Below are 16,027 nucleotides of genomic sequence, written 5' to 3' on the forward strand. Positions count from 1 at the left end.
GGACTATCGAACCTTATTGTCAATTCGGACTGTCGAACCTTATTGTCAATTCGGACTGTCGAACCTTATTGTTGATTCGGACTATCGAACCTTATTGTCAATTCGGACTATCGAACCTGATTGTCAATTCGGACTGCCGAACCTTCGGAATATTTAACCTTATCCTATTTTCGGACTAACAGGCCATTCGGACTATCGAACCTTCGGACTGTCGGACCTTCGAGCTATTGAACCCTCGGACTAACGAACCTTCGGACTAACGGACCTTCGAACTATTGAACCTTCGGACCATCGAACCTTCGGACTATCGAGCGGTAACCAGCTTTGTAGGTCTATTTTTATCTCCCATGGTTGAGCTGAGATTGAAGGGCTGGTTGGGCTTTCCAGTTTCACTGGTAATATTTGCTATGGTAAAAATAAAACACAATTGTCATGGTGGTAACTGAAAATTACTTTCATACTTTAACTTCAGGAATTAAAACACCCCTCAACCAGGGAAGGATGGAAGATGAAACGTGCAGTCGTAGGCCTATATCATGGCCCTTTTATGAAGACATGACCTCTCCATGCCCGGTGTACTGTCATCTTTGGTGTTTGGAGGAGTACGAGGATGACCATTAAGATCTTTATGGTCAGACCAGTACAGATGGAGGAACAGCCACCCCCAAAGAACCAAAGCATCTGTATTATATGACATGATGATGGATGGAGCAGAACAACTCCAGTAGCCGATTTCACAAAGCGGTACGATTATCCTATCTCTTACTCGTCCTAGGATGGGTTAGATGCGTCCTTACGTCTTCACAGTTTATATGCCTTAGTGATGATGTATATAAACCGTGTTTTTTAGAATCATGCGTCAACATTTCCGACGTCAACATTTCCAACGACTATAAACCGGCTTTAAAGGCAGTGGACACTATTGGTTATTGCTCAAAATAATTATTAGCATAAAACCTTACTTGTTAACGAGTAATGAGGAGAGGGTGATACTGTATACGGGTGGGTCGTGTGGTGTGATTACACGCACCACGCACAGTGTATACGGGTGGGTTTACAACGGCGTCTTTTTCGGAGTGAATAATGCGACTGCCTTGAGCAAGGCTAGTGATAGTATAAAACATTGTGAGAAACAGCTCTCTCAGTTTTTGAGAAAGAAGTAATTTTTTCACGAATGTGATTTCGAGACCTTAGAACTAGATGTTGAGGTCTCAAAATCAAGCATCTGAAAGCACACAATTTTGTGTGACAAGGGTGTTTTTTCTATCATAGTTATTTTGCAACTTCGAAGACCAATTGAGCTCAAATTTTCACAGATTTGTTATTTTATCAAATGTTGAAGTACACCAATTACCAACGGTGTCCAGTGTCTTTAAGTTGGCCTTTTAGTTTGATTAATAAATACCTTGGACAGTTTCCAGGTACTGATTGGTCAAAATCTGATCACAATGGGATGTATTATTTAACGGATGATAGTTTCAAGTTATCAAAAAAGCATGAGTAGAATACAGATAAATATAGCACTTCCTTATATGCGTTCCATATCCTACCAGGCTGATGGGACGCAGATGCACTATATTTTTCTGTATTGCACTCTCGGGTTTTGCACACGCAAAGTTTTCAATGTAATTTTTGAACTGACTGATCATATGCAGAGCGTGACATATTGACACTTAAGCTGTTTATTTTTAAAAGGGTATTTACTAATGGGAATAACAGTGCGAAACCGTTAACAGCACCAGCTACTAACCCGGTCATTACGCGCAGTGAATACTGTGTCCTCGCACTGTTATTCCCTAATTGGTTAAACTATGGGCAATGCTTTATAAACTTGTATTATGTTGGCCTATAAAAGGCAGAGCTGGTGAAAATAAACCTCACGTCTCAAAAGTTAAACTTATCTCCTGTGTCTTAATTAATTGTTGATTGTGTGATTATTGGTAGTCTGGGACAGGGGTGTGCTCCACAGTAATCCACATCAATTCCCACCCAATCGCCCCACCCACCCATTGGACCTACTGGCCAAACCAGAGGTTGCTTGGCTATGTTTTTTACAATATTGTTTAATTAAAATAGATGTAATACTTGGTTTTGCAAGAATATTAGAACACTGATGAAAGCACTGTCGGGGGTTTCTTAGTTCTGCAGGGGGAAAAAATCCACAGGCTAAGTAATTACTGAGGTAGGATTACATTTATTTTAAATTGTTTGCTGTACCCATTGTCAATAAACATTATTATTGAACTGGTCTCTTGACATATGGTGTAGATCTGCTCTAATAGTATGCGGGAGGTCTTGGGTTAAACTCACCCGAGTAGTAAGCCTGTGAATTCTTTCCTGCAGGACTCAGAAAGCATCTAGTATAACAGTGCTTGATTATCATTACACACCAGTTGGGCATGGTTGGGTCAACCAATAATTTTATTTTAAAAAGGTTGTTTTATTTTGGTGTTTATAAAAAAATGTGTTAATTGTTCACTTTTCAATGTTGAAATCCCTAAATAAAACATGACACTATACTTCAACAAATAGATTTAAACAAAAATTCTACTTAAGAGGTAGAAATAGAGAAATGTTGAGCCCCCCCCCCCCCAACTTCAAAATTTACGCCGATCACATCACTCAGTTCAATCGTGCATGTTGTTTGTTTGCATTAGCAGACGAAACAACACATGTACGTATGCAAAACACTAATTTCACCGCTTGAGGGCGGTACACGAAGGCACAGCCGCGTCCGAATGTTTTTTTTGACCGCGTCATGCCACGGCCGCTAGACGCTGCCAAAGCCGCGGTCGCAGCCAGCGGCCACAGCCGAAACATGCGTACACGGCCTAAGTTGAACAAAAAAGCATCGCGTAGCGTTCACTATGACTCCAACGTGTGTTTCATATTCAGCGCGCGTACATAATGGCGCGCGCTTGTCACATGTACATATGTACATGTATTATAGTACATACACTGGAACTTATGAATATGCATAACAACTAACTTTTCTTATGAAAAATGCATTTTTCAGCAGTGACGTGAATTATTGTCGGGATCCCGACAATAATTCACTAATCATTGGCGGATTTTGTCGTGCAATACATCAAATGAAAGCTAAGAACTTTTTATAATCTTTTTAAATAGCTATTTCAAATTTAAATCAAAATTTGCGGGTAAATCGGCCAAAAATCTGACAACTTTAACTCGAGTGCTGCATAACAACGGTAAACAGAGGTTCGGGTGCTACTTCGTGAAACATAAATTGCCACGTTTGTGCAAAAAATGAAAACACTAAATGAGCTTAATTAAAAAAGTAAAGCTGTCTGAGCTTTGAAACTCCATGCTATTGTAGGTCTTCATGCATTATCAACAGAAATGTAAACAAATAAAAATGTAAAGAAAAAATCCTCAAGTACGTACAGTGCTACTTCGTGAGAACGCCGACGGTTTGTAAAACTGAAAAATTATTCTGGTTATTGTCATATCAATTTTTCAATTTTCAAATGGGGTTGGGGCACGGGGGGGGGGGGCAGACTGATATCACAATGGGGGGAATTGCCCCCTCCCCTTTAGTTCCACTGGCTATACGTCAGATTCACACGTCTCTCAGTATGAAGGTGAATAGTGAAATACAACACCAGCACCGAATAGGTTTTATTTTGGTTGGTTTGGAACAAGTGTGGCACTGTCGGAAAGCCAAACTCAAGGGCTCTCTAGAAATGTACAGTTTTGGGTCCATGGGACGAATCTGGAGGTTACGAGGGGCCAGGGAAAGAGGACACCCTGAAGACTTCACTGAGAGATCGAGGGCCCAGGGTGTTTGAGAACGAAACAGTAGCAGCCGGAAAGAACCGTCACCCACAGCTGACCAAACCATACTTCGAAAGTATAAAAGCTAGAGAGACAGTTGTTTTATCTGCAGTTAGCCTTGGTTGTCCAGTATCCGACTATCAATTTGTGTGGCTATCCTAAAGCATCTTCAGCTCATATTCTGCAGTAGGTCTATGTGGGTGTCAGAAAGTCTCCGCATCAGGACAGTTTTTGTTATAGCGCCCTCTCTTGAATCAAAATCTCCAATGTTTCCATGATCATACTAATCGCCATTTTACAAGTCCGAATCCAAACTAATCACGTAAATTCCTCAAATAACTCCTAAGTATCCAGGTTAATCCAATCATCGAATCACTTCTATTAATCACCAAAGTCCCTGCGTGCATCTTAATCAACCACGGGTATATGATCACCAATAAAACACTACAAAAAGTACAAGCAAAGTTCAAGTACACCTTCTTTTCATGGTCCTTCGAGCCCGTATTTGAACCAGCGACCTACGGCTATGGCTACGAATGAAATGGAAACCGAGAACATTAACCCGACAACCCCTCTCGATGATACCCATGCAGTTACCATTGGCGGTGTTACTATTCCAGTTGCAACTCCAGCTACCAGTACACATCCAGTCCCAGTTACTGTCACCATCGTCGAGACCTCACCTTCCTCTACCGGGGTTTTCAGCACAGCTACAGCTGCAGCAGTTGGACTACAGACAAGTGCTGTTACCGTCCAATCCCGTTCTCGGTCCTCTCGTGACAGACGTATGCCGGCCCACTTTCAGGACTTTGTTATTGACCACCATCATTCAACTTCCGGCAGAACAGATGAACATAGCGTTGTAACCACACAAACATCTCGTTCACGGAGGAGTTCTCACTCATCGAACTCACTCTACAGCGGACAGTCCCGTCACAGTAAATCTTCCTTCAAGTCAACACTGAGTGACTCCCAATCAGCGAAACTCAAACAGCAACGCAAACAGGCTGAACTGGAAGAGATGAAACGCCAGATTGAGGAAGATCAATCAGCAGATGAAGAGTTACAAAGGCTAGACGATGAGGCCTATGCCGCACGGATACGCGCTGACGAAGAAGCTCTTGCGGCTCGTAGACGTGCCGAAGAAATTGAGCGCAATGCTTTTCGTCAGCGCGAGTCTCTGAACACACGACTATCAAGACAAAGAAGATTGCGAGAAGTGGAACAACAGCTAAATGAAGCACGACTGATCACAGCCATGGTCAACAGTGATCCAGAACCAGAGATAGAGAAACAGCATCAAACTGTGACCCCATCTTCCATCAACCAAACAATATTGTCTGACTCACCAACCCAGGGTCAAACAATCACAGTCAGTGCTGAGAATACTCACATAGCCAACTTGAGTGATGTCCCTACATACAGCAATACTGCAGTTCATAAGCACAAGGCTGAAGTACACGTAGTTGATGTCACCACTCCGTCTGTTTGTTCTCCATCTAAAGGAACACCACCGTCCATGCAGCCGGCAGTTACCAATCCGTACCCTATGACTGCACCAACACAGTCGGTTGGTTGGGCACCACCTTTTCCAAACCCCTTCGCACAACCGTTCCCGTACCCGGCTCCTTCACATCCAATGGGGCCAGCTCCAACACAAATGATGATGCCGAACTCCACGGAGCTGCTGATTGCCTCTTCATATGGCATACCAAGGCCAGTACTACCTACCTTCAGCAGTGGAAAGGAGAAAGACTTTGCCCTCCTAAAAATGGCACTCGATAACCTGATCGACGTTCATCCCCACTTAACCGAGCCGTACAAGTACCAAGTTTTGCTGGGTAAACTCAGCGGGAACATCAAGAGGTTAGCCGAAGCTTTCATCCATGAAGCCAAGCCATACACCGCAGCTCTGCAAGCCTTGAAAGAAAGGTACGGTCAACCACGGCAGTTGATACAGAGTGAAATCAACTCCATCCTGAGTATGCCCCCTGTGAAGTACAACGACAATGACGCCTTTGAGAACTTTTCCCTCTCCGTGCATTCATTGGTAGGGATGCTTAAATCTCTGGAGGGAGAGAATGGCTATGAACTAAAGTGCGGTTCTCATGTCGACCGACTCCTAAGCAAACTTCCATCAAGCTACAGAGATAGATTTGTGGAGCACTGCATTAGTAGAGACATAATTAAGGTAGACTCCAACAACACCTATACCCTACTCCACTTTGCAAACTGGTTGCAAACGAAGTCCCGAGCGAGGCGAATTGTCAGTCAGGCTACTGCTATCCAGAAGAGTGACAACCCTTCTACCGATAAGAAGGATAAACACTTTCAGAAGAGGAATGCTCCTGCAACAGCAGTATTCGTCACAAACGAAACACCAACGATGCCCCCATCGACGAACACCACTTACTCTGGACAGAAGGGCCCACACAAACCCAAAGCCTACTGTCCCAAGTGTAACGAGACAACACACTACCTCAACAGCTGTACAGAGTTTAAACAGTTGACAACCGAACAGATCATCAACTGGATCAAGGAAAAGAATAGGTGCTGGAGGTGTGGGCGTTCCCACAAGCCAGAAAACTGCACCCTGAAGAAACCTTGTAACACCTGCAAAGAACAGCACCTGACTGCCCTCCATGCTGCCATCCAGAGCGGAGCTAGTAAGGTTTACGTCACAGAAGCAGTAACGCAATCCCTCTTCATCGACCAACCCTCCCGACCACATCATATTATGCTAAAGGTGGTAAAAGTTCTGCTTCACGGACCAGGAGGGATGATGGAGACCTATGCCATCCTTGACGACGGTTCAATGAGAACCATGATCCTGATGCCAGCTGTTCAAGCGTTGAAGCTTTCTGGGGTAGAAGACAACATACTCCTGGCTACAGTGCGCAGTGAGCCATTCCTATGTGCAGGAAAATCAGTTAACCTGCAAGTGTCACCCAGGGACAACTCTGACGTCAGATATCCTATCAATGGTGCCTTTGCTGCCAACAACTTGTGCCTCTCTGAGTACTCGTATCCTATTGAAGCCCTCAAGAAACGATGGTCACACCTTCGTCAGATACCCTTGCCTCCGATCAATAAGGCTTGCCCACTAATCCTGATTGGTTCAGACTATGCCGATCTCATTCACCCGATACAACCAGTTCGATTTGGCCCCAGAGGAGCACCATTAGCTGTATGCACAAAACTTGGTTGGTCTCTACAGGGTCCAGCCAATCTCCTTCAAAGCCAATCAGAAGAGCAACAGTGCTTATTCACGACAACCCTTCAGCCAACCACGGATCTGCTTAAAAATGTTGAACGACTCTGGCAAGCAGACATCCTACCCTACTCTGAAAAGCAAGTCACTCGCTCGAAGCAAGATAAGCAAGCCATAGCGACACTTGAAGAAAAAACCATCAGAATAGAGATTGACGGAGTTCAGCGCTACGCCACTCCTCTACTTCGCACCAAAGACGACAACAAATTCAGAACTACTAAGGAAGCCGTCATGCAAAACCTGAAGCGGAACGAAAGACGCCTCCAAAAACACCCAGATAAAGCAGAAATTCACAACAAGCTTATCCAAACCCTTGTCGACACAGGCTTTGTGAAAATCATCAGCAACGAAGAAGCTCTGAAAACTGAAGAGTCCTGGTATATTCCGCACCACGTAGTTGAGCACAATGGAAAACACCGCTTGGTATTCAACTGCTCTTACGAGTACGAAGGCAAGATCCTCAACAATCACCTACTACCAGGGCCAACACAAGGTGCTTCACTGCTTGGCGTATTCCTGCGATTCCGCCAACACCCTGTTGCCATATCTGGGGATATTCAGGCAATGTTCCATCAAGTGAGACTACTCCCTGAAGACAAACCTCTCCTTCGATTTGTATGGCGTAAGATGAACCGAGACGTTGAGCCAGATATCTACGAATGGCAAGTTTTACCATTTGGCACCACGTGCAGCCCATGCTGTGCCACATTTGCACTACGCAAACACGTCAGCGACGACAAGGATGTCTGCAGTGCAGTTGACCAGGCATTCTACGTCGACAATTGCCTTGACAGTAAACCTACCATATCCGAAGCAAAGGAGCTCGTTATGAAGATGCGAAAGCTACTCTCAACTGGTGGTTTCAACATCAGACAATGGGCCAGCAACATCCCTTCAGTAGTTGATGAACTTCCATCTAATGCCAGATCTGAAGGCTACGAGCTCTGGTTAGCCTTTGGTCAGAACGACTTGTCCGAAGGCACCCTTGGACTTCGATGGCAATGTTCCACAGACGAACTCAGTTATAAACACAGATCAACTGAGTACTCGACGCTCAACCTACGAACTATCTACAAGATTCTTGCTAGCCAGTATGATCCAATTGGCTACATTTCTCCCTTCACAGCACGTGCTAAGGTGCTAGTGCAAGACCTTTGGAAGACAAAACGAGACTGGGACGACCCTCTTGAACCAGGAAAGATCCGTGATCAGTGGCTCACTTGGGAGGAGGAGCTCTCCGACCTTCCTCTGGTTAAACTGCCGAGATGTTACACCCCGCCTGATGTCAACACAGTGACTTCCAATAGAGAACTACATGTTTTCTGTGACGCATCTGAACGAGTATACGGATCAGTTGCCTACCTCCGCACTGAAGATGACAAGGGGGACGTCAGCGTCAGTTTTCTCATGTCTCGATCCAGAGTGGCACCGAAAAGACAACTATCGATGCCACGACTCGAGTTATCAGCAGCTCTCACCGGTGCACAACTAGCCGATCTCCTTCGTAAGGAACTTACCCTAGAGATCAACAAGGTCACCCTATGGAGCGATTCGACCACGGTCCTGCAGTGGTTGAAGTCAGAATCATGCCGATATAAGGTCTTCGTTGGTACTCGTGTCACCGAAATACAGACCCTTACAGATGTGCTGGACTGGCGCTATGTGGACACCCAGAACAACCCTGCCGATGACATTACCAGGGGTAAGTCACTCAAAGAACTGAGTGAAGAATCCCGATGGAAGACAGGCCCACTCTATCTTCGTCAACCTCCTTCTAAGTGGCCGAAAAGTCCAATCACTGACCCTACAGAGGACACCACAGAGCTGAAGAAAGCAACCTTCTGTGGTAAGACTGCCATTGTAGAAAACCCATTGCAGCCCGATCTCCATCAGTACAACAGCTGGGACGCTCTGGTAGAGGCTTTCAAACTATCCCTTCACGGGGTGGCCAAACCTGGAGATGACACAGCACAGTTGCGGGAGGACATCGAGAATCTTCTGTACCAAAAATGTCAACTCGAAAGCTTCCCTGAAGAGCTGTCTGCCTTAAAGGCCAAACGAGGAATACCGTCCGGGAGCAAGCTCTCACAGTTGGACCCAGCCTACGACGAAACCGCAAAGCTCATCAGAGTTGGAGGACGACTACGTAGGGCAGAAATCCTCTCCGATGCTGTTAAATACCCAATCGTCCTTGATCCTCATCACCACATCACCAAGCTGATAATACGTGACTTTGACGAGAAGCTTCTTCACTATGGTCCAGAACGTATTCTAGCTGAAGTAAGACGCAAGTTTTGGATACTCCGGGGAAGGGAGGCAATTCGTCGTCATCAGCATCAATGCTTTGAATGCCGCAAATGGCGCGCAAAACCCGAAGTACCAAAGATGGGTGATCTTCCTCCGTCCCGTCTCCGTCTATTTAAGCCAGCCTTCTACTCTACCGGTGTTGACTGTTTCGGTCCGATGCATGTCAAGATTGGTCGCCGCTCCGAGAAAAGGTGGGGGGTGATCTTCAAATGTATGACGACCAGAGCTATTCATATAGATCTCTTAGAAGGCCTGGACACCGATGCCTTCTTGATGTCCTTTCGGCGCTTCATTTCCAGACGAGGGAAGCCCTATGAGTTGCTATCTGATTGCGGAACCAATTTCAAGGGAGCTGAAACTGAATTACAGGAAGCATTCCACGCCATGAAACCTGACCTTGCCGCACAACTAGGCGACCAGAAAGTGAGATTCAAGTTTAATCCACCCAGTGCACCTCACTTCGGCGGAGTGTGGGAGCGAGAGATCAAGAGCATTAAAGACGGTCTCAAGGTTGTAATCAAGGACCAATCAGTCACCGAAGCCGTACTCCGCACCGTCCTGATAGAAATTGAAGGCATCCTCAATTCCAAGCCATTGGGCTACATCTCATCTGATGTTGCAGACATCAATCCCATAACTCCGAATATCCTACTGATGGGACGCCATGACCAGTCACTTCCACAAGTAGTATACCCTGTCGACGAGCTGATAGGACGACGCCGATGGCGCCACAGCCAAGTACTAGCGGACCAGTTCTGGTCACATTTCCTGAAATACTACCTGCCAAGCCTCCAACTTCGCCCAAAATGGCAAAAGGACTGCCGTAACCTCACCTGTGGCGATGTTGTCATGATTGCCGACCCTCAGCAGCCTAGAGCTCATTGGCTAGTTGGTAGAGTCATCGAAACACTTCCTGGAGTTGATGATCGCATCCGAGCGGCCAGAGTTAAAGTCGCTGATCGTGAATACACCAGACCCGTTGCGCGTCTGATACGCCTACCTGAGATCACCGATAGTGAAGACCCTTAGAGATGGACACCTATCGTGGACTTTTGAAGACTTTCTCTGTTTGATAAAATTTAGAGCCTAAATTTGGGGTGGCTGTCAGAAAGTCTCCGCATCAGGACAGTTTTTGTTATAGCGCCCTCTCTTGAATCAAAATCTCCAATGTTTCCATGATCATACTAATCGCCATTTTACAAGTCCGAATCCAAACTAATCACGTAAATTCCTCAAATAACTCCTAAGTATCCAGGTTAATCCAATCATCGAATCACTTCTATTAATCACCAAAGTCCCTGCGTGCATCTTAATCAACCACGGGTATATGATCACCAATAAAACACTACAAAAAGTACAAGCAAAGTTCAAGTACACCTTCTTTTCAGTGGGCATACTGTACTAAAGTTGAATCACGTTCTTAAACAGTATGTTATCATATAATACTCATAATTATTACGGGCAATTTGACTCCCCACATGGCTAGACAGTAGCTGCATGTGACGTCATCATGCAGTACAATGGGTCAATAGACCTTTTTCGCAAATGCTGGGGCGCGCGCGTAAAGCTTGGAATTAGATGCATTGTGGTCTAGCTGGTGATCAAATTTTATCCATATCTATCCCACAATGCACCTCATTCATCAGTCTGCGCTTGCGCAATGGTATTTGCGAAAAAAGTATAATGGTTATCCTTTTGCCGCCAATAAGTACGTCTCAAAGTTAGTTCGCTAAAAAGAACCATTTATTGGTGCTGGATTTCATTTGACTTTTAAAAGACCGGAGAGTGGGTGGTGGGTCCTGGGGCTATTTTGTAGTTAGTGTGAAATAGCAAAGCTCGATGGAAATAGTGATCCCGAGCTGTCCCGAGGGGTGGGCGGGGCTGGGGGTGTCTCGTGACACTGATGGGAGGAGTTACGAAGTTATGATGTCCAACCAATGTTGTTGTTGTTAATCTTTTAGTTTGCTTATCCCCTCGGGGTGGTTCTGACCTATTGTGATTAGAGGTCTGTATAGTGAAGCAGTTCATTCATTCATTCATTCATTATTGGTTTATTCTTTAAAAAACAAAATCCCATGGCGACCGGAGGTCGAATTACAGGAAAATATACAGAGATTAAAATTAGAAGAAAAAAAACACACTATTACAAATTTAAGAAAAAAATTGTTAAGGAGAGACAAATATTTACAAAGTAGAAATCAAATTGTTTTAAAAGTTGATCGTTTTGATGAGGATTCGGGATTAAGACAATGGTGTTGCGTGTCTTTGGTTTCCTCGGAAATGATTTCATTATTGTTGATACTTCATTAAATTGAACCTTTGTATTTTCGTATAATATGGTGAAGTCCCTTCTTCTATTACTTTTGTCATAGGCCCTATAGTCAAGATATATGCAACGAATTCATACATGTCAGCGCACTATGGGCAGGAAAACAAACATGTTGATTATTTTGGCCCTAGTTATGAAAACCACGATAAAGCTTTAAGAATTGAAGAGCAAACTTGTTTTCGTGGAGAGTTATCTTGATGGTTTATTCTTTGAAACTGAAGTTCAATTCGAATAAAGCTTTTGGGAATCAAACATTTGCCATTGAATCTACAAAATATTTTAAATAAAAAAATAAAAACTACATTTTGAGATCGATGGATGGACGATAAAAGAGAAAAAAACATACTCTCTCAACTTCCAAAACACAGCTATTATTTTCATTATTTTATTTTAAAGTCGAACCACACATTTATTTTAAAGTCGAACCACACATTTGAAAAAAAATATCTTGATCATCAATTGAGTGAGCGTCAGGAAATTGCAATTTACAAGCTCTTGATATTACAATAGTGAGCAAGTTTTCCGTTTATTACAAATAGCTGATAATAGGTAGCATTATATTATTATACTCAACATTAATTACTGTCATGTCTGTAGGTGGCGCCCTAGCATTGCCTCTGTATCCGACGGCATGTTGGAAGTAAAACTACACGTTTTGCAAAATGTCGATATTTCGAAATGATATCAACAGGTAAATCAGTTGTTAAATATTCACATATCGAGTAAGATTGTTCTTGTATTTTAAAACATGGAGTGGTTGTACTAAAAGGATATCCGACGTGAAGCATAACATCAATCAATAAGGCAATTACTCATAAATTTAAAAGATGTAAATACCTCAAAAGTAATAGTCCGCGTGTGGCAACCATATTAAAGATAATTTTGATAATATTTCTCTTTTCCCTCACATCCCTCTTCAAAAATTCGATACCCCGAAAATCATCAAAAGTCACTCCTCGTTGAATAAAAGGCCCACTTTGGGGACAATTAACATTAACATTAGATGAGATATGTACTATTTAAGGCCAAATTATGAATCTATGGCCAAAAGTAAGTTGGTTTACAAATTTAAACAACTTATAGCCGTATAGCTGTTACCGTTTTAAAATTATGGGCTCTTAAAGTTTGAAAAAAGCACAACGACGTGTTTTCGCGAGCGGCGCCGGGCGGAGCTTTAAAATAGGGGAGGTTTGGGCAAATTTCGTGAGGCCATTTCTCGAAAACGATATGGAACATGAAACAAATTTGTTGATGTGTGTCCAGTTTAGCCATAGTGGAACAGTTTGACAAAGTAAAACAAAATCTAAGACAGAGGGTCAGTTAGGACCTTTTCTGAAATTTGGCTGATTTGACATGGAATGACCCGTGTCGTCTGTAGTGGAATCGGTCTATTGATATGATTTTACATCATACCACCTTTTAGTTTGGTTAACCAGCCCAGCGGAATTTAAATCATAAGTGACTCAATGTAAAGCGAAAGTCAAACAATTTTTTTATTAAGTTATTGGTACGTTTAGAATAATAGATTATTCATATTCTTGATGAGAGTGCCTTGGTTTTAGGTTAGTCGTTATTTATTATTGGATGTTGTTAATTTCCAATTGTCATCCACGATTTTGTATCGTTTTCGACCATGACGTCATCGACACTCACAGACGATGCAATATCTTGACCGAGTACGTCTCAGCCACGATGAGGTCACCAGTAGGAGTAAACGTCATGCCTAGAGGACGGTCCAAGCCACGAGCTACACAGCCGATGTGCTCACCTGATGCATCGTAATGGTGTATCTCATTGGTTCCCCAGCCACCGCAATAAACAGACACATAGATGTCTCCAGCATCGTCGCAGCACACACCATTAGGATTGACAGGTTTGCCGTCAATGGAGGGTCTGATATTAAACACCTCGTTTCCCATGAAATCCACACAAACTAGTTTCATCTTGTCGTAGCGTGTGAAGATCAGACGCTCCTTGCTGCTTACAGATAACTGGCAGTAGCTTCTAATATCGCCACGATGTATTGTGGAAATGATGGATCCATCCATAGTATGGAGAGATATTAACTTTCTCTTACAGTCAGCCACTGCAATACGATCTTTATTGTCCACAGCAATACCACGAAGTAGACTCTCAGACTTCCCCTCGACTTGATTCTGTGAGGGTCGGAACTGACGAATGTATCTCAGTTCTCTATCATAAACCTTTACATTCTGTCCGTCAGTAACCAGAAGCAGGTCATCAGAGGTCACGGTAACACCAAAAGGTTGTTTTAGTTTATCGTCCTCTGTTCGACTTTGAACACCTGTAGATTTGTAACTACCCTTTGATGTAAATGTGGATAATTTCTGCATGACAGCATCAGTAACGACAATGTCACCATTGCTAAAACAAGCAACGTCCCTTGCATCAATGAACTCCCCATCACCTCCCCCACATTTACCAAACTCTGTCTTAACCTCCCACTTCTCTTCCTCTAGTATTTCACCGAGATCTGCATCAGTGACGATATCATGACCTTTGAACCGGATGAATGACTTGCTATGCTGCACTGTTTGAAACTGAAGCTCTTTGTGGAAGTCTAAGTTGTGCATAACTTTTGGCTTGAGGTCCAGCAGCTCAAAGATGCCAGCATGTTGCATTAAGTCATTGACTGAAGCTACGATCTGCTCTGCACGGCTCATCTTATCGTGATTGCTGCGCTGTATGCTCACAAATCCCTCACCTCTTTCTTGACCGATTTGTGTGACTCTGTCTTGAAGGTGGCGAGATGCATTTCTTATCTTAGTGATTTCCTCTTCCTCTTTAGCCACAATATCTCGAAGAGCCTGGTCAACCATGAGCTGTAAACTCTGCTGTGAGTGTTTGATAGAGTCATCCACTTTTTGGAATTGCTCGCGACACTCATCAAACTTCTGCAAGGCTTCATCAACAGCTCGACGATAAGATCGAATGGAATCATTGATTTCAGAGAGATTGTGGTTGGACGCTCGGTGATCGAACACCGCACATTTGAGACACACAAGTAATTCACACGTGTCGCAATAGAAACACAGTTCCTGGTCAGTGTGTTTCCGGCACTTTTGTGTTTCAGTTTTGTCCTTGTCTTTGGGTCGCACATGCGACGAACCGACAGCATTAACGATTTGATGATGACTGATAGCTTTTAGCCTTGCGTGGTTTTCCAGACATGTCTTGCAATAGTTCGCATCACAGTCAACACACCGTGAGACGGCTTCAAGACCTTCGTCGCATCCTTCGCAAGCCAAGACAGGAGGGTTAATGTCCTCCTTCTGACCTTCAAGATTAATGACGTCATCAATAAGCGAGCTCAAGAAAAAGCAGCTAAGAAGACCCGACAATCCCCCATCTGGGATTGATGTTTCCTTTTTACACATTGGGCAAATAATAATATCCGTCTTCGGATCCTGTTTGTCTGTAAGTTCCTGAAGACAATTGAAGCAGAAGTTGTGAAGACAGTCCAGGATTTTCGGATCGGTGAACCGACTCAGGCAGATTGGGCATTCGATGTGTACATGTCTAATCTTGCAAGTGGTCTCAGTGTGTAAAGCAGCTTCAGCCATCTTGATGAGAATGGGCTCCTGTTACCTGATGAAAAAAACACAATGACGTGTTCGTTTTACCAGGGAGTGAACAAATGTAGGAGACTTTTAGACGCTTGGTGGCAGCACATTTACTGGGTAAGTTCGTAAATACTTGCCCTGCTAGGATAAAGACAGGCATTGGTCTTATAAACCCATTGATTACATTATATGTCACGATAGCATTGGATATAGCAATGTGTTATAATTGGTCCGAGTTGATGTCAGTTTGCACTTCCGAAACGAATGAGAGGTCAAAGGTGCATAAGGCAACATCCGGTCAGGCTGGTATCTGGGCTTATTCACGAGCCTCGAACACTGATCAGTAGTGGTTGCGTTCGATTAGCTTCCCCGGGTCGACCCAGGTGTGTGGCGTTTTTTTTCCCAGGACGAACGTGTGCAGATAATTACCCACGTTCGTTCTAGAAAAAAAAAAAACGCCACACACCGGGGTCGACCCAGGGAAGCTAAACGAACGCACCCATAATAAAGATCAGTGTTTTCGAAGTGTGACGTCAGACAGGCTAGTTCGTATGTTTACTCGAAAATAAGTGACCACGCCCAGGATTTTTGAACAATGGACTATCACGACTTATTGTGGTATTTGTATGATGGACATGAGTATAATGATAACAATAATGTTCTTAATGGTTCTCTTTTATACTTTACACCAAAAGATAGAACAGCGAAGCTGCCATGGCGAGCTGCCGATCGCCAGATAGA

The 16,027-nt window shown here is 43.7% G+C and overlaps 2 protein-coding genes across 2 annotated transcripts; one reads left to right on the forward strand and one right to left on the reverse strand.

The window, feature by feature from the left end:
- The first annotated feature begins 4,321 nt into the window (after nucleotides 1-4,321).
- Nucleotides 4,322-10,402, forward strand: LOC139935872 (uncharacterized). The gene has a single exon (XM_071930485.1). The coding sequence runs from the start codon at nucleotides 4,322-4,324 to the stop codon at nucleotides 10,400-10,402; it is 6,081 nt and encodes a 2,026-aa protein (XP_071786586.1).
- A 1,157-nt stretch (nucleotides 10,403-11,559) lies between these two features.
- Nucleotides 11,560-15,286, reverse strand: LOC139936347 (uncharacterized). The gene has a single exon (XM_071931148.1). It carries the CDS (start codon nucleotides 15,284-15,286, stop codon nucleotides 13,352-13,354), a length of 1,935 nt encoding a protein of 644 aa, XP_071787249.1. The 3' UTR covers nucleotides 11,560-13,351.
- Between the last annotated feature and the right edge of the window lie 741 nt (nucleotides 15,287-16,027).

This window comes from Asterias amurensis, chromosome 4, assembly GCF_032118995.1.
Source record: "Asterias amurensis chromosome 4, ASM3211899v1".
In the NCBI taxonomy this organism is placed as follows: domain Eukaryota; kingdom Metazoa; phylum Echinodermata; class Asteroidea; order Forcipulatida; family Asteriidae; genus Asterias; species Asterias amurensis.